Source organism: Trichosurus vulpecula, chromosome 1 (assembly GCF_011100635.1).
Source record: "Trichosurus vulpecula isolate mTriVul1 chromosome 1, mTriVul1.pri, whole genome shotgun sequence".
Lineage (NCBI taxonomy): Eukaryota > Metazoa > Chordata > Mammalia > Diprotodontia > Phalangeridae > Trichosurus > Trichosurus vulpecula.
The window spans coordinates 51,123,291-51,147,086 of record NC_050573.1 but is presented as its reverse complement, the minus strand read 5'-3'; the positions used below and the strand labels follow the sequence as shown (position 1 = coordinate 51,147,086).

General features: G+C 38.3%; 1 protein-coding gene across 5 annotated transcripts in view; it reads left to right on the top strand.

The window, feature by feature from the left end:
* HNRNPM (heterogeneous nuclear ribonucleoprotein M) overlaps positions 1–22,805 on the top strand; it is a 38,806-nt gene extending 16,001 nt beyond the window's left edge. The window contains exons 6-17 of one of the 5 annotated variants that reach the window (XM_036753451.1): positions 2,779–2,970; positions 5,558–5,711; positions 6,872–6,921; positions 9,327–9,387; positions 11,797–11,898; positions 13,652–13,696; positions 14,001–14,081; positions 16,308–16,406; positions 17,706–18,259; positions 18,299–18,499; positions 20,269–20,320; positions 22,375–22,805. In XM_036753451.1, coding sequence (XP_036609346.1) covers positions 2,779–2,970; positions 5,558–5,711; positions 6,872–6,921; positions 9,327–9,387; positions 11,797–11,898; positions 13,652–13,696; positions 14,001–14,081; positions 16,308–16,406; positions 17,706–18,259; positions 18,299–18,499; positions 20,269–20,320; positions 22,375–22,538 — 1,755 coding nt within the window. In that variant the 3' untranslated portion in view covers positions 22,539–22,805. Of the gene's footprint in view, positions 1–2,778; positions 2,971–5,557; positions 5,712–6,871; positions 6,922–9,326; positions 9,388–11,796; positions 11,899–13,651; positions 13,697–14,000; positions 14,082–16,307; positions 16,407–17,705; positions 18,500–20,268; positions 20,321–22,374 lie in introns of all 5 variants that reach the window. The other 4 variants (XM_036753467.1, XM_036753442.1, XM_036753471.1 and 1 more) reach the window with 4 other exon arrangements.
* The last annotated feature ends 991 nt before the right edge of the window (positions 22,806–23,796 follow it).

The window sequence follows — 23,796 nt, the reverse complement described above, 5'->3', positions numbered from 1 at the left end:
GGTTTGGGCTCTGGTGCTGTGGAAGAGTCTGTCTCTGACTTCTCAGAGAAAAAAGAGTACAGGTAAGAATGCAAGAGCTACTTTTTATACCCAGCCTTTATAAACCTGTCAAATGAATGCATCTCTCCAAACAGTTGTGCAGAAAGTAATGCTATTGAGCTACTGAACTGTGTAGGAGAAAAGAGCTTTTTGATAGCTGGTCTTATCATGGAATCAAAATTGGAAGAGGCCTTATAGGCAGTGTATTATAATCATAACATCTGCAGGCCACTATTTATGTGAGGCAAGTAATACCAATAAACAAAACTGCATTCAATCATTCCCAAAAGAATTTAATGAGCATTCCTATGTGTCAGGCTCTGATATTATTCCTTTCTGATTCAGTTCTTTATCACCTTACTTAAAACTTGGTTACTGCAACAGGCAACTACCTGACCTGCCTAACTGCTTACTTTACCTTCTCTCATCAGAAGGGAGAAATTAATTTTTTCCTCACCTGTAGCCTGGTGCTCTGAAACCAGGTTTTGGGGTTCCCCTGATTTTTATTTTGAGAGGCAGTGTGACATCTAGTGGATAGAATATTGGACTTGAAGTCAGAAGGACTTGGAATCAAATCCTGCCTCAAATATTCATATTTTCTCGACAAGTCACTTAGCCTACCTCAATTTCCTCATCTCTAAGATGGGATTGCCTGGCATAAGGAAGGCTCATCTTCTTGGGTTCAAATTTGGTGTCAGACACTTAGTAGCTGTGTGACCCTGGGCAAATCACGTTTGTGTTACCTACCTCACAAGGTTGTTTTGAGGAAATTATAATATGTTGTGATTACATTAGCTTTGTATTTCATGATTCAGTTCAGTCTCACTTTGTACTATAAGCATGAGTGGTGAGTAGAAGAGCCTCCTGTAACATTCATTACTGAGAGACTAGTATACTAGAGCTAGAAGGAATCTTAATCCACCTGGTCCAACTCCTTCATTTTATAAAAAGGAACCTGAATACTGGAGGTTAGGCGAGTTAGTTGTCAGGCCAGAATGAGAATCCAGATCATCCCCGTGTTCGCCTGCATGGTCACATTTCATTTTACATTATCTCCCAAGGGGATGACATAGACTTAGTGTATCTTGGTTTCACTACTGCCGTTGGCAATCATTTTATCCTTATGAACTTATATAATAATGTAATTAGGGGGACTTGGATGGAGCTCATTGAATGACCAAACAACAGTAATAGATGCTTGACCCTCTAGAGGGAATCACTAGTGTTGTCCCACTGGGTTCTGAAGGCAAGACAGAAACTAAATGTTAATGCAAAATCCATTAGCATAATTATGGGTGTTTACCTCTCTCATGACTGCATTTTATTTCCTCTTTTGATTGAAAGACTTCTCTGTTTTCTTAAAAGAGTTTTTCCTCTATCCATATCATGCCAATACCTACTTTAAGGGTGGCTGTTAAAAAAAAAAAGCACTTTGAGGGTAGGTCATTAGGCTCTGTAAAATACTTAGAATGTGTGGGATCTCCTTTAAGCTATGAGTGCAGCCTTTTGCCCTCCTTGTTAGAAGCCTGTACACTGGCAGATCCTCTCAAGAGTTAAAGACCATTTCTTCTCTGTTCCTGTGCTCTGGTTCTTCACGTCTGTTTCTTAGTGTCTTTGATACCAGAAACTTGTTCCTTTGCTCCCTGTGTTCCTTGACCTTCCTTGAGGCTCAGTTCAAGCTACTAGGGGCAAGAGGTAGTCAACACAGTGAGCCTAAGTTGTGGTGGGTTAGAATTGGGAATGGAAAATGGCAGTTACGAGGTCATAGCACCTACTTCCCAGTGAGGTTGCAAAGATAAGAATACTTGTGGATCACTTCACAAACCTTTAAAGTGCTTTATAAAAGCTAGCTTTTATTGCGGGTGATCTCTAATTACTAACTTAGAATCTGTAGCACCAGTTTCAGACTGTAGGGCATAGGTATCAGATCTGTGATTCCATTAGTACGTGGAATTCCCTGTTTAGGAAACTTGAGCTCAGTCCATGTCTGCATCTTAGAGAATTGTGGTGAGCAAGCACTAAGAAATAAGTGACTTTTCCCAAATCATACAGCTGGTATGTGTCAGAGGTAGAGCTTGGAGCTGAGAAGATCTATATTTAAAGCCAGCTTTCTAGCCACTACATTATTATGCTGCCTGTCTCAGATGAACGTGTGTAAATTTTATATGACTTCACATATACTTAGCCTTCAGATTTTGTTCTTATACGTGCAGTTGTTCACAATTGAAAAAGGAAGGGCAAGAGTGAAGAATGCAGTGGTTGCCACTTAAGCAGCTATCAGAGGAGTCGTAGAATTTTCCCTTTGAGTGTGTATGTGTGCAGCAGTCTCTGACCTAACCCTGAATCCCATTACCAAGAACTTGGTAGCAGTGAAATGACTCACCAGCAAATTTTTGTTACATTTCTTCCAGTGGCCAGTGTTAGCTTCTGTGAGTGCAAAGGTTGGGTGGTGCCCACAAGAACATTACATTCAGGTTTTATTTTGAAAATGAAGTTCTTCCCTAGCTTGTATTTACTACTTCTGTTTGTGGATGAGTCCTAAGGCAATGAGCCCCTGGTACTTCATTTTCTGAGTTAAATTGGGGGATGGATTATTTTTAAATTCTGTACTATAGTTCTCTCATTCTTAAGTTACCTTTCAAGAATTTAATGTCTGAAATATTAGGAAATGTAAATACAACCCCTTAATGTTTGTTATTATTGAATCACGTATACCAAATACAATTTTGCTTATTTTAGGATCCTGATGGCGAACATGCCAGGAGAGCAATGCAAAAGGTGATGGCTACAACTGGTGGGATGGGTATGGGACCAGGTGGCCCAGGAATGATTAATATCCCACCCAGTATCCTAAATAATCCTAACATCCCAAATGAGATTATCCATGCATTACAGGCCGGAAGACTTGGAAGCACAGTATTTGTAGCAAATGTAAGTAAAACAATGATATTTTAAAATGCAGAGTTTGGATGTTATGAATTATTAATATGTCACAGTTCATAGAGCACAGGTGATGATTCAAATACTAAAGAACTGGGGGAAAGGAAGATAATGCAGCATTGAGAAAGATCAGGCCCTTTAGTGTTAAATGTTTGGTTCTTGTTGCTAATGTATCGATTCTGGACAGGACAGAACAGAGATGGGCAGAAGTATTGTAGATTAATAGATTGTAGGAAAGAAAAGGGATGTCATGGCCTTTGGGTTTTGGTTGGTTGGGTTTTGTTTTTTTGTTTGTTTTATTTTTTACAATTTCTGTTGGGATCAGTGAAGTCTATAAATAATAGTACTACTTCTCAGAACATTCCACAGTGCAAGAAAATTTGTACCTGGCATTTCATTCTCTCTCCATCTCCCAATGCCAAAAAGGAAGGAGGGCTAGGGCTGAGAAGAAGGCATGGGAATGACCAAGGGTCAGTTTGTGTCCTTGGCCAAGTCCTGGTCTTCTCTGCTTTGTTGATACAGTCCTGAATGGTTCTCCAACTCTGGGATAAAAAGTGCCCATAGAATCATGAGGCCTTCTTTCCCATCCATCTTCTACCCACCTCTAGCTTTCTTAGGAAATCCACAATTGTTCATTGAACTGAAAATATTTCAAATCATTCTCTTGAACCTACAGTTAGGGATAGTTCAGGTCTTTTAGTATAGGGACTTGTCCATATCAAAGTAATTGAAATTCTATAATTGGATGGGAGGCTTGGAGAGGAAAAACCAGTATATAAGGGGACCTTGAAGGAGGCTCGCTGTTATTGGGGAAATACAAGGATACAATCTTTAGACATTGTGATATAGTAGAAAGAATGCTGAACTTGGAGGCCCAGTGCCTGAATTTGGATGTCAACTCTGCCATCACTCCCTCCATGATCTTGGGCAAGTCACTCCATCTTTAAAATGAGGACATTGGACTAAATGGTCTCTGAGAGGCATCCCTGTAATGTGTGGAGTAGGTAACATACAGGACTTGAATGTGACTGCTTATTATCTTTACCTAAGAGTTGCCAGTGGTCATGTAACTCTTCCCCATGCCCACTTAACCTTGTATTGAGCTGCTTGGACCCTAACCCCCACCCTTTATGGAGCAGAAATAGAATGGTCAGGATGGGCTTTAGACTCTTTGACCTTAGGGGGAAATGTAAGCCCTGTGTCTAATCTTCTGCCAGCTCCCTAATTCCTAATAATTTGCCCTTTTGCCCATCAAGGCAGCCTAAGCCTGAAATGTAGATACCTGTTTTAGGCTTGTATCTTCACCCAAAAGGGAAAAGGGAGTATACAGGGAGGGGATTGCAAATGGTGTTGTCTTTTTATTCCTTTTCCTCTGTTACCAGCAAATTTTATTTTTTAAATGAAAAAAAATTTTTAATAGGGTCGTATGCTGGTCTTCCATGGTGAGATCACAGCCCTGTTTTAGAAGCAACTGGTCAGGAAAATAAATTCATTTTCCACTCTGTGTCATTATATCTCTCCCCCCAATATCTCTCTTTCCTGTCTCTTCCTTTTTTCTCCCCTCCGCCCCCAAATGGCCAAGGAGAGAGTGTAAGGACTTGGGGTGTGTTCTTAGACTCCAGGTCCCAGAAGCAACTGATAGAGAAGCTGGAGATTGGGAATTGGTCCTAAACTGGAGCTCAGAATGTACTTCTAAAATGTTGTTGCATGTATTTAGTTCTCATTTGGGCTAAGTAAGCATTTATGGGCTACTGTGGAAACCTAACAGCCTTCCTAGGGCAGTAAATGAAAATGGAAGTTTTAAACAAACAAAGCTTACTTGTAAGGATAGGACTTACCTGTTCTTCCTAGTGTATTGGTGCTACCTTTTAGGGTAGTATTCTTGATAATCTTTTTTGTTTGGGTCTTAGGTCACCAACAAAACCCATGACCTAATAGCAATTTTTAAAAAGCAGGAGATGCCCATAGCTAATATGGAAATGTTTTGTATGACTTCACATGTATAATCAGTATATTGCTTGCCTTCTCAAGGAGCTGGAGGGAGAGAATTTGGAAATCAAATTTTTTAAAAATGAATTTCAAGAAATTTTTTTATGTAATTGGGAAATATTTAATAAAACAGAAAATATTTTTTTAAAATGGGAGGTGCAGAGGTTCTGTACTCTGGCACATAGTTAATCTTAAGAAGTGTAATTTTCTATAATTTGGATGTAGGGCACAAACATTTATAAGTTAATGACTGTACCAATATTGGAAACTTAAGATCAATGAACAATGAATGGCAAAAAAAGGAGAAAAGCAGGTGAGGCACATGTTTAACTGATCATTGTGTCTGGCGTCCTGAAAGTGCATTTTATAGTAATAGAGGTGTACAAGACAACTTCCTCCAAAAAACTGATGGATTATTTTGAAGTGTGTGTCTTGAGGCATCTCCACCTTTCAAAAATTCCATTGCAGTTGCTTTAGTCTTCTTACACTGTCTTTTTTCCTAACATGCTCCAACAAGTGTTAGATCCTGTTTATACAGTAAAAACTCCTTGTAAATATTTCATGATGTACAGAGTTCTTTCCTTTTCAGCTGGATTATAAAGTTGGCTGGAAGAAACTGAAGGAAGTGTTCTGTATGGCTGGCGTAGTGGTTAGAGCAGACATTCTTGAAGATAAAGACGGGAAAAGTCGTGGAATCGGCACTGTTACTTTTGAACAGTCAATTGAAGCAGTTCAGGCTATATGTATCCTTTTGAATCTGTATTATTACCATCCTAATTAAAGCAGGTTTGAATGGGGGAAGGGAGCAGTTATTATATCATATTTTACCTCAGACGAGAACAGAAAAGAGATACCCCAGTGTTTTGTTGTCAGTGTGGTCCCTTGGACTAGTAATGAGTTTGTCAAAAATCCAACCTTGATTTCCCACAGGGTAGCCCAGCTTCTGCTGGACCTGGTGACAGCCCCATTCAACATGTGATCGCCAATAATCCTGAAATTTCTAATACCAGTTACTATTTACTAAGAAGATTGGACTTACGTACTTTGTCCATAGAAAATGTTCAAAGGAATCAGTATGGCAAAGTGAGAAGGTTACTAGGTTTAGTTTTAGGAGGGAATCAAGGTTTGAAACCTGCTTTTAACACTTTTTGCTAGTTGTGTGACTGTGGACTAGTGCTGCGGCTTCTCCAGCCGTCTCCTCCCTTGTAAGATGGGGGTAAAACCTGTAGTGCTAGACTGGATAAAATGAAACTTGAGATCACTATGCAGACGGTAATTGTGATTGTCATTACTGTTCTACATAACCTTTGCGGGTTAAATAGACTTTTATGTTCCTTAAAATCTCAGTTCGCTTGATCAGCGTTTTATTTAAATGACATCAAATGTCTATACTAAACTTGCTTATTAGTAACTATAATTAATGAATTTCAACACTTAAGTATCATAGTTCTTCAGTAACTAGATGTGTCCAGGCCTTTCCTTTGATATGGTTGTATTTAACATGCATTCTGTTCTTTTGGTTTGTCTTTTTTTTTTTTTCACTTTGCATTGTAACAATCTTTACAGGTTTTTTTGTATCTCTTGATTTACATTAGTGTACCACAGTACCAATCATTGGACTTATATTTCTTTCCAAAAAGCTCACGTTTTTGTATGTGGACCTTAATTAGTTCAGGGTTCACCTTGAAGACCCATGACCCTTGTAGCCACTGTGCCATGCATGATTAGAAGGTTTGGTGAAGAAGATTGAAAAGAAGAAAAGTTGTGTGTGTGTGAAACAGTGTAATGATGTTGCTCACAATTAGCTGGAACATTTGAAAATTAATCACTTGGGTTTCTTTATTAGTTTGAGATCTCTGATTTGAAAATAGCAAATAGATGGCCTTAACTAATAATATATCAGCAATGTTCAATGGCCAGCTGTTGTTCGACAGACCAATGCACGTGAAGATGGTAAGTTTGACACAAGAGTTTCTCCATTATATGTACTTCTTTAGAATTGCAGAATCATGAAATTTGAGGGTTAGAAGGGACCACCACAGCAGCCATCTAGTTTCATACAGGAAAGAAATCCTCCTATAACATACCTGACAAATGGTCATTTAGCTTTAACATAAAGACCTCCAAGGAGAGGTAACTTGGTACCTCTCAGCATCCTGCTTCACTTTTGGGCAGCTTGTGTTATTAGGATTTTTTTTTTTTAAAGAACAAGCCTAAATCCTGTTGGCCTTCTTGAGCCAAAGAATATGTTCTCTTTCTTCCACATGAGAAACTTTTACATACTTGAAGATAGTTGTCATGACTTCCCTAAGTTTTCTCTAAGCTAAATACGCCATTTTCCTTCAATCACTTGTCTTATGACATGAACTCAAGGCCCTTCATCATTCCAATATCCAGAATTAAATATGATACTCCCTATAAAGTCTCAATGGTGGCAAAGTACAGTGGGACTTATTCCTTCCTCTTCCTGGAAGTCACTTCTTAATTCAGACTGAGATTCACATTAGCCTTCAGTGCACTAAAACCCCTAGGTCCTTTTGAGAACAACTATGTATCCTTTCCTCTCTCATCTTACATTTATGGAGTGGTGCTAATTTGTACCCATGTGCAAGGCTTTTCCATTTATTCTTATCGAATGTTATTTTGATTCTGCCCAGTACTAAGCCTATCAAGATCCTTTTAGATCCTGACTATTAACTAGTATGCTAATTATCTGTCCCTGCTTTGTTTTTACCTGCAAATTTGATACAAATAGAATTTATGCTTTTATCCATCCAGGTTCTAGATTAAAATGTCAAATGTGACTGGGATATTCAGCTGGAGACCTCCTGCTGTTGAACCATTGGCAATCAACATCTATCTAGTTCTTACTCTCTCTGATTATATTACTGTCTAATCCAGTAATGTAGATAATGGGAGAGTTTAATAAAGAAGTAGCTAAAGGTTTTAATGCATGCTAAGAACCTTTTGAGCTTGTGAAATTGATGTTTTTTTTAAACCTTCAATGGCAGCTTAAACAAATTTGCAGTGCATTGGTAAAAATTTTACTATTATCTAGTGTAGGTAGGAAATAGGGTGTTGCATAGGTAGCCACTGTATACATATAGGCATTCCTGATTTATAATGGGTTAGATTACACTAGAGTGTAAAACACTCATATATCAAACGTGATTGAATCTTAATTTCAAATATTCGTTTTATTGCTAGTTGTCAAAAGTGCCAGTTATTAAAACAGTTTAGATGAATAGGAAACTAGATAGTGAGCCAGTTATTATGGTTGACTTTTTAAAATAAACCACTAGTAATTTTTTCTGTAAGAGACATATTCACAGGAGGTCATTTAGTTTGAAAGATAGAACTGATTCTTACTGAAACGTCTCTCCTTGATCCCCTCTAACAATATTTAATGATTAGTAGATTATTTCAACAAATAGTCTTTGGTTTCCATCTTCCATGTAGCATTTCTGGACTATTTTTTGGGTACATTTGCTCAAGGGGTGCAAGTTATAGTTATATTTGCCTAAGTCAAAAACATATGCTTTGAAGACAAAGATGTTTTTATCATCTGCTGTCATTTGATTCTGGGCCATTGGCATGGATAGATGAGGGTTGACCTCTAACAAAAAAAAAAATAAAACAAAACAATGCTGCGCAATACGTGGTTTATCAGGCTCATAAGTATCACGAAGTTGCATCAGGCAGGGACTTTGTACTCCATTTAAATTCTGCTGTCTCTTGCTGCCAAAGCTACAAGGCCTGCAAGCTGGTCAAGAACTGTTCGTGGTGGTGCTGCTTTTTTTCCTTTCTCCAAAAAGCCTTCCTTTGCATTTAGTTCTTTACAAATTGACATACTTTGATGGTTTAAGGTTGCTCACTTCTGGAAAAGGTTTAGTGACCTTTGGTGGAACCTAACATATATTGACTGTTGCATTTGAAGAAACAAATGAAGGACTGAACCAAGTTCTGGATGGATTAAGTCATAATTTTGTGTGTTGTTACTCCAAGTAGCTTTTATTTGTCATTTAAGTGTGGCATTTTTCTTGGTACCTTGGGAAGGCATCCATTAAAATTAACAGATTTGTATAAAGCTTTGTCAAGAAAAAATTTTCAGTTTTCTTAATATTCTGGCTTTTAAAGGTTAAACACAGGAGAAAAAGTCAGAATTCAAGACAATTCTTCAGTTAGAAGTTGGCTTCTTATGCTGCTGAAATTCCAAACATCCTGGTTTCAGAGTGAAATTGTATTCATAATGATTGTATTCAGTAAACTTGTATAAAATAATTAATTTTGATCAGGTTGATACTCTGTTCTCCACGATCTGTGAGGAGGGTAAACTATTTTGGTTTGTTCCCATTCAGGATGAGAGGGCCCTGCCAAAGGGTGACTTCTTTCCTCCCGAGCGACCCCAACAACTCCCTCGTAAGTATCAGTTCCATGGCTCGTATTTATTTTGAATCTTTACAAGTAAATATCTGATGAAAAGTCCATTGAGGTGATAATTGCGTGTGAGTACACACATATTTAGCAAACACTTTGTCTTACAGTGATTGTCAGCATAGGAATAAGTATAAGTTCAGCAACTTGTAACAACTTCCATTTCTATTAAAAGGCTTATTAAGGCTTTGCTAAGTGCTTTTCATGCAGTAACCAGGTCATGTTACAGATAAGGAAACTGGAGCTTGGAGATGGCTTGAAGTTCCTTGACCACTCTATTCATATAGCTGTGAATATCCATAAATAATATACTGTCTCTGGCCTTAGTTTTATGATGTCAATCAGTGAATAGCGCTCTGGACCTTGAGTCACAAAAACTAGAGTTGAAATCTGGCTTAAAATACTTATTAGCTGTGTGACCCTGGACAAGTCACTCACCTCTGTTTCCTTCCATTTCTACATCTCTAAAATGGGAATAATAGCACCTACCTCACAGGAATGTGTGGGGATCAAATGAGATGATTTTTTGTAAAGCACTGCAAACCATAGAGTTACATAACTGCTAGCTTATAAATATAGGAGAGAAGTGATCAGAGCCTAGATTGGACAAATTATTGTCAGGAATACTGTTGGGGATTTCTCTATTGGCTGGTCCCTAGAAACTCTTAAAAGAATGATTCTCAGATACATAAATGGTTTTTTTTTCTTTAAGGTAGAAAATGGGCTAGATAAGGGAAGCTCAGCTTGATGGCCTCAATCTACTCAGAGTAGGAGGCAAAGTAGTCTTCTAAGAGGAAGCATTTTTTTCGAGATGTTCTCCAATTCTGATTTTTTTTACTGAGGAATTTAAGAAATCGGTTGAGTTAAATTAGACTGACCTTGCCCCCACTTCCCACCCCCCTTCATGCCGTGTATTTTCACATCTTTTATGATTTAGCATTGTTTTATTAGCTTTGGGCAATAGTATGGTGGTATATAGCCAGAGTGTTAAAGTTGGAGTCAGGGAACCTGACTCCTGCCTCATGCTAGTGATTATGGGCCAGTCACTTATCCTTTGGAACTTAATTTCCTCATCTGCATAATGGGGATAATGATACTTCAACTACTTACCTCATAGGTTTATAGTGAGGAAGGTATTTTGTAAGCCTTTTAATTATCCTTCCATAGTGAAATGCTTAACTTAACGTTCAAAATTATAAGAAATAAATGTAAGCTTCCTTTGGAAATCATTTGTTAATATAGAAGCTGACTCATTTTCAACCTCAGCTGGTGTAGAATGTAACATTGAACTTGATAATTGGATATTGGTCCCAGGGAGCTCATTAATCTTGTGCTCTCCTGTTTTCATTGGCTGCTTATTGGCCTCCCCAATTCCATATCCAGGTGTTGAGTCTAGAGCCCTGTGTGATTTGGGACCGTGAAACCATAGAGACCAACTCTTTGTGTTACTTGATTTAAAATAATAGAAGCAGCTAGACTGCTGGCAACCAGACTGGCTTGCAGGAAGTATCTTTCCATGAATATTTCTTCTAGAATTTTTTTCCCTATTCTTAGCCTAATTGGCCTTGATTTCAACTCTTAAGATACCGTACAAAGCATAGCACAACATTGGACAGTCCTGCAGCCCAACAGTGTATACTATATAGAATTCTGAAGCCTCCTAAGTTGTAAATATATTCTGGGCTTGTTGTATTTGTTAACAACTTTCTAGGTGACTGTTTTAGGAAAAGAATTGCATTGCCATTTCTTTGTAATTACCCTTCACATCAGGTAGTATTGTGTGACCATCGACTGTCAGTCAGCACTATTAACTGGCCAATGTGGATAGTTCTTAGTGCATGGTTCACTTGTATGGCCTTCCACAGTTCTTAAGATTCTATTACTAATGACTAACTTCCTAGGCCACCTCATAGAAGCTTATGGTATTCCTGAGATATAGACATATATTTATAACAGATAGCATTATACATTTCTATTCTGAGTACTTTATCCCCACATTTGAATTGGAGGAAGAGAATGGTCTGAGTAGAAACTCCTGGACCACCAGTAATTTGCTTTACATTTTTCCTAATATGTAGTTATAGATCAGTCACTCCAGTTCTAAATTGGAGCGAAGGTGGGTTATGGATAAATAATAGATTATATACATCTGGATACTTAATAATTCTAGGCAAGGCACTTCCCTGTTCTGAACAAGGGAACAAAAAGGAAGTTTTAGAGGATCTTCCCCAACATATACCTATAAATATATGTATTGAAGACTCTTGTACTTAGCAGTTTGGGAAAAGGAGTGTAAATTTTATTATAGTTTCCAGGTACAAAATGGATTTGTTCCTAGAGCCTTCTTCTTACTTTTGAAAACTCATACTTGTGACCTATCTCTCTTCCCTCCAGATGGACTTGGTGGCATTGGCATGGGGCTAGGACCAGGAGGACAACCCATCGATGCTAATCATCTGAACAAAGGCATAGGAATGGGCAACATAGGACCTGCAGGTAAGGGCAGTTTGCCTTATTCCATTCTACGGCGTGTGTTGAAAACAAGCAAGATTTCCTCTAGAGGATAATGAAATTAAATGTATTGATCAATATGTGCCTCACAGCTTTACAGAAAGTGATTTTTTAAGTGATTTCATATTTTGTTTTTATTCTTAAAACAATCCTAAAATAGGAAAGTTGATTTAGCATATTTATTAAAAACATTTATATATGTGATTGACTGTAATACCTGCCAAACATAAATACAAAAGATAAAATGAGCCCTTACCTTGTGGAGTTAGTCATTTAGTTATTTCTCTTCCGTTTGGTAGATGAAAAAGCTGATTCAGAGAGGAGCGTCTTGTTTAGGTCATACAGGCCGGAGCCAGTCCTGGATTCCATAACTTGACCCGTATAGTTGCCTGAATTTTCTTGTTACCAGAGGTTCTTTGCTAAGGAAACCTTCCCAAAACAACAAGGTTGTAAAAGCTACTAGTACATTTTTTAGTCAAATCATTTTGGTGATGTGTATATGAACCATTTGATTGATTTTGATTTCATTTTAAAGCCTGCCATAGATAGAGAGAGAGAGAGATAACTGATGACAGGAAATGATTCCTGACTACAAAAAGAAAAAAAAATCATTAAGAGTCAAAACTTGAAAGACATGGCAGTCTGGTGCCCTTTAGTGTTGGAACAAATAGCCCTATGAATACCAATAGCTTTTTCAGCCTTGGTGGTCATAGCTGTTTTATCAGGGAAAGGTGATTATATTTAGATTCTTTTAAGAAGAAAGAAAAGTATGTGATACATTGGTGAAAGATTTTAAATTATTAATGTTAGAGAGAAGAAATTTAATAGGTCTTAAAAGGGATAAGCTTTACTCATCTGGAAAATTAATATGTAAAATAGTTTCATTGCGTTCTATAAGCCTAGTCTCTCGTGGTGTCAGATAATTGAGAAAGGGTTTGGTTTTAAGAGTTTTTTGATCTTCCCTATTTTCTTATTTCCTTAGCCTCAAGTTCAATTTTCTATAGTCATAAATAGCATTTTTTTTTAGGCAGTTGAAAAGCTGTATTTTATAAATGGACTTATGAAATAGAACAAGCATAACACCTGCGTGTATTGGAATAGTAACAGTCCTGTAGCATTTAGCATTGGGTGTACTATCACACATTTGGTCTAATGGTATCAGTCTGGGACCATCATAATTGAGAATTCTTGTGCCTTTTCAACTTCCCAGTTATTCAGCAACATAATACAGTAGATGAAGGAGCTACTGTGTTTATGGTCTTAGTAGTGCTTTGTGTGAAGACATAAGTAACAGATAATCAAATGTGCAAGTGATATGGAATCTAGGAGGGGTAGCCTATACATATGTTGGATGACAAGATCAGGATCTAACAAAAACTGGACGGGCAAGATAGAGCAGTGGACTGAATGGAATGTTTTCTTTTCCACTTGATGGAACCATGTTTTTGTGATGTGTTGTAGAAAGAGTTGTCCTGAGGTCAAAGAAGACTTCTGGATAGTCTTCATTCTTGTTACTTAATTCCTCTAAACCTCAACTTCCTAGCTTATAAAACTGGCTAATTTACTTATGGGTTGTTGAAGATTAGATGTGAAATTACTTTGTAACAAAAGGCACTATACAAATGTGAGGTGGTATTGAGAGTGGCATTTTTCTTTTTGTTACACTGTTACTGTTCAACTAAGATGCATCATTTGCTACTTTGATATAGTTTGTCTGTCTTGAATTTTTCTTTTTAAGGAATGGGAATGGAAGGCATGGGATTTGGAATAAACAAAATGGGAGGTAAGAAATTCTTAATATAATAGTATTTGTGTGATCTTTTATCTTCCCTCCCTTGCTCATCTTAGCACCCTTTGTGAACTTTTGAGTTTGAGTCTAGGAACTACCTTTTCCCCCAACATTAGTTCAGCAGGCCCCCTTATGCCCTTGGTATGAGAAACCAGTACGGTAGGTAACATGCTTATTTCCAAAGGCACAAACACCTTGCTGGTTAATTCCCAGCTGGAAGCATAAGAAAGTCTCGTTTTCCCCAATTAGTATCAATGGCTCCCTAGCAGTGAGATTAAAGGTTTCATTTTAATTTCAGGCATGGAGGGCCCCTTTGGTGGTGGCGGCATGGAAAACATGGGTCGGTTTGGATCTGGCATGAACATGGGCCGAATGAGTGGTGAGGATCTGGTTGCTATAGTATTTAGACTCCAGTCTTCTGTTTTGAGATGGAAGACCCAGCTTGGTGCAAAGCAGTATTTTCCCCAAAAATTATTAGTAAAACCATTTTCCACTTCCACTCTGCCGCTAAACCAACAAAGGCTTTGTAAGCATAGATACATGCTAGATTTGCTAAATGAATTAGGAAATGCAATGTACATTTATTTTAGATGCTTTCTTTGATTTTCCAGGCTTAACAGGAATTTCCCAGCCAATTTATAAAGCTTTAATATGATTGTCTTAAACAGCAAAATGCCTCACGTGGTTAATTTTCAGCTGAGCAGCAAAGAGTTATAAGTTCTTTCAAAGTATTCAAATTTAAAAATTAATATGATTGGTTTGCACAGTCTGAGTTGATTTTTCCTATTGGAGAAGAAAAAGATGAACAAACTGATGTAAAGAATTTTTTTTTTTTTTAATTTTTCCAACAAAATTCCATTTTCATGCAGGTGATAAATTCAGATATATTGTGGAACATAATTGTCTTCCTTAAAACATGATTATTCCATGATAATTAAAATGTGGTTAACTACATCGGTGGTATAAAGAGGGCCTTAAAAAATAGACCTGGGAATAGGTAGCTTCTCAGACCAATGTAAAGAAATTCCCACCAATGAAGTTCTTGTTTGCTGGAATGTGGAAGTAGTTTGAATATTTGATTTTTTAAAATCCTTTCAATCAGACTTTTAGACCTAGCAGGGAACTTAGAACTCTTCTGGACAGACAAGGTGATAGAGCCCTGTGTCTGGAGTCATAAGATCTTATCCAAACTCTGATGCTTGTTAGTTGTATGACCTTGCAAGATTTCTTGACTTCACTGAGCCTCAATTTCTCCATCTCTAAAATGGAGGTAATATTTGCATACCTACTGATTCTTAGGATTAAATGAGATAGTGTCTATAAAGTGCTCTCTAAAACCCTACTACCAATTTTTTTTTTGAGCATATGAAAGACAGTATGGCCTTAATTTAAGAGAGCTTTGAAAGACAAGACCATTGAGAAGGTTCATAAAGGGTTCTACAAAGGAAGAAAGAGATTGAGGTTAAGGTGATTTATTCGTGTCTTTGTTGGCCAGTTAAGACATAGAAAAATAAAATTGAGATGCGTATGCCTGCAAAGCAAATGCAGCAGAATAAATGCCAAGTATTGAACCTCTTCAATACAATTATTATAAATTTATGCCAAAATTATGTTACTTATATTTTAATAAAGCTGTAATTGTTGTATTATTCCTCTTTTTTAGTGACTTTAGATTTCACCTATACGTTTAGGTAGGTAAGTCTGAGAAAAGATTTTAAGCTAAATGGAAGGTGAAATGGTTAAGAATTTTTAATTCACTTTAATATGATTAGACTGAGTGTCTGAGTTGATCCTAAAAAGTACTGCTGTCCAGTGCTGAGGGAGTGGCCAGCTGATTAAAATCAACCTGATTCTTAATAAGAGCACAGAGTTGTAGGTCAAATCTTGTTGTAAGAGGTATTCTAATGCCAGCTTCTGTATTAGCTAAAAGGTTTCCAAATCTCAGAGGAAAAAAAAGGCTTATTTAGAGCAATATTAATTCATCAACGGCCTTCTTCAGAGAGAAAATATTTAAACTTGTAACTCTCTGTAAGAGCTAGCAACTGACTTTTTCATTAGCGCTTTATCAGATCAAAAGTGCTTTATGTGCATTATTCCCATTGGTCCTTGAAACATCCCTCTAAGGGAAACAGGACAATGCATAACTATCCTCATTTTATAAAGGATGAAATTGAGGTTCTGAGAAGAGAAGGTCTCATATTTAGAAAGTCACTAATGGGCATTTGAACTTCCCTTTGTTTTAATTTAGTCTCAAGTCCTTTCCTCTCTCCCATGCCCACCCTTCTAGTTTGTGGGCCATCAGACATCCAGTCAGAAGATTGGGATTATCCTTTGGTTTGCTGACTAGATGTCAATTAAAAATAATTCACTTTCTCTGCCTTTAGAATATATCTTAAGTGGACAAGTAACAGAATTCATATACCTTGGGGAGGTTTTCAATCAAGTGTTGTGAGCTTCTCTAAAGAAAACTATTCAAGAAATAAAGATGAGAAAGAATTGCTTATGGAAGAAATAACCATTTCATCTTTGTGATAGTTAATTCTTTGGGGAATGCCACAAACTTAGGCTGGGAATTTTGTAACCCCTAAGGTGATTCTTTCCACAGAAATGGATCGAGGAATGGGTGGAGGATTTGAGAGAGATTTTGCTCGGAATGAGATGGGAATGGCTCGGAGTTTTGGAGAACCACTTGGCAGGGGAATGGGTAAGAAGCCATTTGAATCTACCAATTAAGAGAGGCCTTAGTACAGGTTTGGAAAGCAGTCTATTAGCATAATAATTTCAGTCTTCTAAACTAAATTGTGCCCCCTTAGTTTTGAGCATCATGAAATTATTATGGTATAGCATGGTTTTTACCTTCTCTAACATTGTTTTAAAAATATGTGCCTCCTGTGTGGTTTTAGTCTATTGTCACTTATGCTACTCACTATCACCATTTTTCATTGGTATCTGGAAGACAGGAGGCCTACCTAGTTTCCATCTAGTTTTAATGTACTCTTACCAGTGGGCAGTTTTATTATCCTAGAGAAAAGTTTTAAGTGTCCTTTTTAAAAAAAAAAAAATGCCCTAAACAAGACTGCGTTCTCAATTCTTATATTTCTAATTGATTTAGAAAGAAAGCCATTGGTGGTAAACATCTTTATTTAATTCTCAAGTTGGTTGAATAACATGTTTTTGGAAATGTGAGCTCATAGCATAGAAGCAATGTATGATTTATTTTTAAACCAAATTCTTGTCTTTTGGACTCGCTGTCAACATCTGATCATTTAATTATGGTAAGGGAATCAGCCAAGGGATCTACATTTTTGATCAGCTAGGTAGCACAGTAGATAGTGTGTTGGGCCTAGCATAAGGAAGACTCAACTTCCTGGTTTCAAACCTGGCACTGGACACTTACTAGCTGTGTGACCCTTGGGCAAGTCACTTAACCTTGTTTGCCTCAGTTTCCTCATCTGTGAAATGAGCTGGAGAAAGAAATGGCAAACCATTCTGGTATCTTTGCCAAGAAAATCCCAAATGGGGTTCAAAAAGAGTCAGACACAAGTGAAAAATAACTGAAAACAACAAAAATCTACCTTATTATTTATCTGTATTGGATACGTTGTTCTTCTTACAGTTAACTGTCTTTGTAACTTGCTCAAAAGTGCTTAGGACCAAACAAATCTACCTTACTATTTATCTGTATTGGATACATTATTATTCTTACTCTCTCCAACTTGCTCAGAAGTGCTTAGGACCAACAGAGTAACAAAATAGTTCTCTTAAAGCAAGGGCTAAAGAGTTTTATTTGATAATTTGAAAATTTGTTGGCTTAACTTTCTTTGTTGTGAAGAGATTTGGAATTAAGCATCTTTCCTCCCCACTTCTGCCCCCACATGCCTTTCCCAAAGAAGTCACAGTTTTATGAAGGTTTTATCACTTTCCTTTTAAGCCAAATAGGTAGAGTTCCTCTGTTGGCCACTCCAAAAGCTCTAATACTTTGCTCTGTTTATTCTTACTTTAGGTGGTGGTGGTGGCAGTGTGCCAGGAATCGAGAGGATGGGCCCTGGGATTGACCGCATAGGGGGTGCTGGGATGGAAAGAATGGGTTCTGGCCTAGGCCACGGAATGGATAGAGTAGGGTCTGAGATGGAGAGAATGGGCCTTGTCATGGATCGTATGGGGTCAACTGTAGAGAGAATGGGGTCAGGAATAGAACGAATGGGTCCTCTTGGCATAGACCACATGACTACAAGCATCGAAAGGATGGGCCAAACCATGGATAGGATAGGTTCAGGTGTAGAAAGAATGGGGGCTGGCATGGGTTTTGGTATTGAGAGAATGGCTGCTCCTATAGATCGGGTTGGCTCAACTATAGAGAGAATGGGATCAGGTGTGGATCGCATGGGCACCACCATGGATCGCATGGGTCTAAGTATGGATCGTATGGTGCCTGCTGGCATGGGAACTGGCATAGATCGCATGGGCCCAGTTATGGATCGAATGTCTACTGGTTTGGACCGTATGGGTGCCAATAACATGGAGCGCATGGGATTGGACCGTATGGGTGCCAATAACATAGAGCGCATGGGATTGGAGCGTATGGGTGCCAATAACATAGAGAGAATGGGTCCCACTATGGGTCCAGCCCTAGGTTCAGGAATGGAGCGCATGGGGCTTGCCATGGGAGGTAGCTTTGACAGAGCTATGGAAATGGATAGAGGAAACTTTGGAGGCAGTTTTGCAGGGTCTTTTGGAGGTGCTGGTGGCCACGTACCTGGGGTTACTCGAAAAGCCTGCCAGATATTTGTGAGAAATGTAAGTCTACTACATTTTATTTTCATTCTTGCCTTGTCCTTTCAGTGTCCAAAAACCCAGAAAATCCTCTATGATCCAGCATCATGCAGTCAAAAGGCTAGACTGTATTTAGGAACATGTTGCATCTGAATAGTTTTCAATAAATCAAATTTACTTTTAGACATAATGCATATATTACTGTATAAGTTACATGTGGACCAACTGGTGATTAAAATGAGATCCGTGGTAAACAGTTAAGTTCACAAACTCTTGCCTTCTGTAACATACCAGAATGCATCATCACACTCGCAAATTGAATTAAATTAAACAATTCCACAGACAGTAAAGGGCTTTCTCTGGTAGCCATTATGTCAGCGGGGGGTGGAGGATGGGATAGTTTGAAAAGCAGTGAGATTCTTTATAAGACCCTGGAATTTCAGGGGGAAGAAGGATTTTTACAAATCCAATAGATAAATTTGGAACTAGTGAGGTTTTATGTTGCACTCATATTCTGTGCTAGGGAAGTTACTAATTCCCTCTCCAGAGTCTCTCATCCTTGCAAAGACAAGAGGGAGATGTGATTCCCTCTCATATCTTTGGGGTCACTTTAATTTTGATTTCTTGGCTTTCAGTTTTGATTGTTTTGTTCTTTCCATTTACATTGTATATGTTTTCCTGGTTCTGTTTACTTAACTTTGCATCAGCAAACTATGTAAGCTTTCAAAGGTTTCTATGAATGGAACATTTCTTAGAGCACAGTAATTGTGCTTTAGATGCAGTCATCTCTACTACAGAAATGTCCACTATCATTTGCATACATACTTTGTGTACAACAATTTGTTTAGCCATTCCCCAATTGATAGGGGTCTGCCTGTCCCTAATTTACCACAAAAGAATTCTGCCATATTTTCATGTATATGGGACTTCCGTTTTCACCTGCACAAGATGAGTGCTCTTCCTGCTTTGTTTGCTGCCCACTAAGGAAAGTGTCGGGTGCACTGGGAGTCCAGTAAGCCCCTCTAGTCCTTTCCAGGACATCAGCCCTTGACCCTCTTGATCAAATTCATGGGCATACAGCTCTATAGGGGTTTAACAGCATAATGATGGTAGACGTCCTGTGTTCTACCCTCCCATGTGATCTGCAACCTGCCTTTTTAACCTATTTGTGGATCTAGCTGCTTTCAGTGATTTTAAACAAACAAAAAAAATAACAAAGCCCTAGACTGAGCAGAGATGTGCTCTCCTTTTCCTTCTTTGTTAATCACAGAAAGGGACAGGGAATGAGAACCTCTGCTTTACTGTCTTCTTTTCCTCAACAGTACTTCTGATACAAGGATTGACTAAACAGAATTTTGTAATTCTAGAGTTGAAAGGCACTTCATTGGCCAAGTAATGGAACTCATGTCTGACAAGTGATCATCCAGTCTTTCTACTTAAAGATAATCAACAGAGGGAACCACCTCTTCCTCCCCTCCCTTCCTCTTCCTCTCCCCTCTCCTATTCCTTCTCCATTGCCATGGGAAGCTTCCATGTTAAAATCTCAGGAAGCCCCTTCCTTTCCCAGAACTAAAAGTAAAAGAATGTCGTCAACTAAAATAGTTCATCAGACTGTTTGCATCTTTAATCAAGAATTTCTTAGCCTTGAAATCAGTGCCATATTGGCTTCTCTATGACAAGCAGTATTTTTAACATCGGAAATAATATTATTACTGAAGCATGTTGACATTTTTTGTGGGCTACACAACTGTAGTCTCCTAATTGACGATGTGGTGGTTTTTTTCCCCCTTCAGCTCCCTTTTGACTTTACATGGAAAATGCTAAAAGACAAATTCAATGAATGTGGTAAGTATTTTAAGATGTTGATAAGAATGTTTCCGGGTTATGTGAAATCTTAGGGTTTGGGGATGAAAATACTTGTTTTGAGGGGGGAAGTACTTAGTATACACCAGAAACATCCTTACTACTTGGTCAGATCTAGCTTTCTCTCCATCCAGCAAGTCATGCCTCCATAAGTCTCCCCAGAAGTTGTGGTGGTACTGAGGGCCCAGCTGGCCTGATAAATGCTGCCCTCCTTTCTTCTGTCACTGTAGCTTCTCAGCACTCAACACCATCCTCCCCATGACAGAATTAGCAGCATAGAGTACATTTCTGTTGCCATCGAACTTGCTGGCCCTGTGTAAAAGTTGCCAGTGATTGATTACACTGGATTAATACACTTTGAGGCAAAGATTTTGTTCCCTTGGCAGGTGTGAAACTATAAAAATGATTTAAGAGTTTTTGTGCCTTCCCAGGCATCCTGTTAGAAGTTGTCTAGCATTCTTTTCTTCCTTGGCAAGTCTTTCCCAATAGTTTTGTTGATGGGCTTCTTTTAGGATTGTCCATGGTGGCTTGTCCCTGTCCCTAGCCCTTCCCATGAGTCTGAGGACCTCCGCTTCTTGCCTTTCCTTGTATCCCTAGCTCTTACATTACCCATGCTCTGGCTGATTCAGTCCTTATTCCACATCTGCTTAGCAAGGCTGCTTGCTTCTATCACTAAACTTCTGCACTAGCCTTTCCTTATTTAGTAAGCTTTTAGAATGTTCTTTCTCCTTTTGTCTTACCTTCCCCCATGAACTTTTTTACCCATCTTGAGTCATTTTATTTCATATTTCCCTGATTCTTTGAGTCAGGTACGTATTGTTAATTTGCCTGTGTTTTGTTTTTATAGGTCATCTTTAAGTTGCTTCAGAGTAGATACTTTTTTCATTCTTTCTTTTTAACTGTTCTCTTTGTATCTACCTGCAGCCAACAGTTTTGTAGTGTTCTGTACTTAAATGCTTGATAAATGTTATCCAAGTACTAGGTCTCTCAGCTGTCATCTTCCTCAGCTTACATGCCTCTGAATACCCTATATCTCCTCAGCTGGCTTTTGTGTTCCTGAAATCATCTCTTTCCCCATGAAACTCAATTCTTGGTTCTTTGGGCTCCCTTTCTTGCACTTTTCTGGGATTAAAGAAGGTTTCTTTTGTGTTCTTAGAGCTTGGCATGAATGAACAGATTTCATTGTTATTTGCACAAGATCCCTTTAATCATGCCTAGGTGATTATAACTGATTAGTCAGTGACAGCCTTACCTAATGGGGCTATTGAAAGCTTCTTTTAAAACAGACCTTGTCTTTAAGTTAATAGATTATGGGCATTTAGAGAAACATTTGTTTTACCAAGAGGATCTTTAAAATTCTTTAGACCGGTTAATTTGCTTTGCTTGCTCAATCTTTTAAGAATACTGATACTAAAGATGACAGATAAAATTAGATGATCTTAATAGTGGATAAATGAGGTTATTTCCCTTTAAATCTCAACTAAATTACTGTAGCCAATTGGATTCTAGTTTATGCATGGTGGGCATATTTGATAAGTACAGATAGATCAACTTCTACATTGCTTTGATAGTGCTTTGTAATAATTGACCTATCATTAAAGTTCCTTGAACAATTCAGTAAATAACATGTAAAAATGTATATGTATGCCTACTAAGTCGGGAAAAATCCAAAGACTTTGAGATAAAATGTGGTTTGTAAGTGTTAGGTTATTGTACAACGTTTTCAGAAACTTAAAGAACAGTATAGATGTTAGCCAGCTTTTTGATGGGTTTATAAATATTGTAGACATGTTAGGCGAAGAATAAAAGGACAGCTACAGAAAACACTTATTTTAAGTGCATGCGTCCTAAGTGTTTATCCATGTGGCAGAATTCAAAAGGAATTATTTGTGTGACTTCATCAACCCCAGAGTCCGCAAATGTTCTGGACTGAATGGAGGTGTGGTAGCATTTGACCCCCAAAAAGCTGGGAACACAGGACTTTGTCAGGGGTCTGGTGGCCTGATCAGTTTGGTCTTTTCTCCTCCTCTGTTCAGGCCATGTGTTGTATGCAGACATCAAGATGGAGAATGGCAAATCCAAGGGCTGTGGCGTGGTTAAGTTTGAGTCCCCAGAGGTGGCCGAGAGAGCCTGCCGGATGATGAATGGGATAAAACTCAGTGGCAGAGAGATCGATGTGCGAATTGATAGAAATGCTTAAGCAGTTGCCTTTTTTTTTAACATCAATACCAGACTTCCAAATTTGTATTTTGTTTTCCTTGTTAACCATTTTAATTTGTTGGCTGGATGTATAAAGATGTTAAAATTCAGTTGCTTTCTGGGGTGATTTTAATTACTTTTTTAATGACTGGGATTCCATTTGACCGTTTGCATTGAGATTGCAATGTACGCAATTTTTTTTGTAGTTGTGGCATCTTGTTGACATTACGACTTTGATAATAAATACCAGTTACTGAAAGCCTCTTAACCTCGTTGTGAAGTCTGTTGGAAATGTTCATTATATTCTGAATATCTGTCTTTGGTATTGAATAATTTTTAATTCATCATCTACTTGAGCTGGATGGGATCATTAGGTCATTAAAGAGGGAAATAGAGGATTGTGATCTTTATCGTTGTCATCAAATTTTTGAAGGTCTCCTTCTTGATAGGATGCCCACCTTCACCTCTCCCCCTTGTGGTGACTAGTTCACTACTTTTACTGTCAGTACTGAGCATTTGGGCATCAGATTTTTAGACATTCCTCTTGGCCTTACACACTCAAACCCTGTTCCTCAGAGCAATGATGGCTATAAAAGACAAAAAGTGAAAAATAACTTACTGTATGTTGCAACATTCCTTTGAAATGAATGTCCAGTCCAGAGCTTGGCTTCTAAAAACTGTTAAACCAAGTTAGATGTTATTACATGCTGTTTCCTTCTACACTATGAGAAAGTATAAGATGACCCCCTGGAGTATAAACAGTTCATTCTCCCTTGCTCTCCCTGACCCAAATCTCTCCTTTCCACATCTCCCTAAAGGAAGGGTACAGGAGATGGGAACGCAAAAGAAAAGAAACAGCCAAGCAAAGAGCCACTCAAAGTGGTGATTTACTACAGTCAGTGTTCATGTGTGAGAACAGTACAGGCTGATGGGCTAAATACACGAAGGAGAAACTTGTAGTTTTCTCTGGACCCGCCATGGAGGAGGAGATTGTCCGAATACAGTCCGAGGATGCTCTGCAAAGAAAGATGGGGCTCTCTAGCCCTTCACGCAGGTGAGCGGTTCCTGTTGCTTCTCATCCTAAGTTTCCCTTAGGAGACGGGGGCTAGATTGGAATCGCCTCCTTGCCGACCTCCCTTGCTGCTCCAAGAGAACAGAGCTGGGCTAATGGGGCACTGGCCCAACCCCGGATACTTGGGCTGCTCTTCCCCCGGAAGATTTGGAACTGCATGCCAGAAGCAAAGTCTGGTGGGTGTATG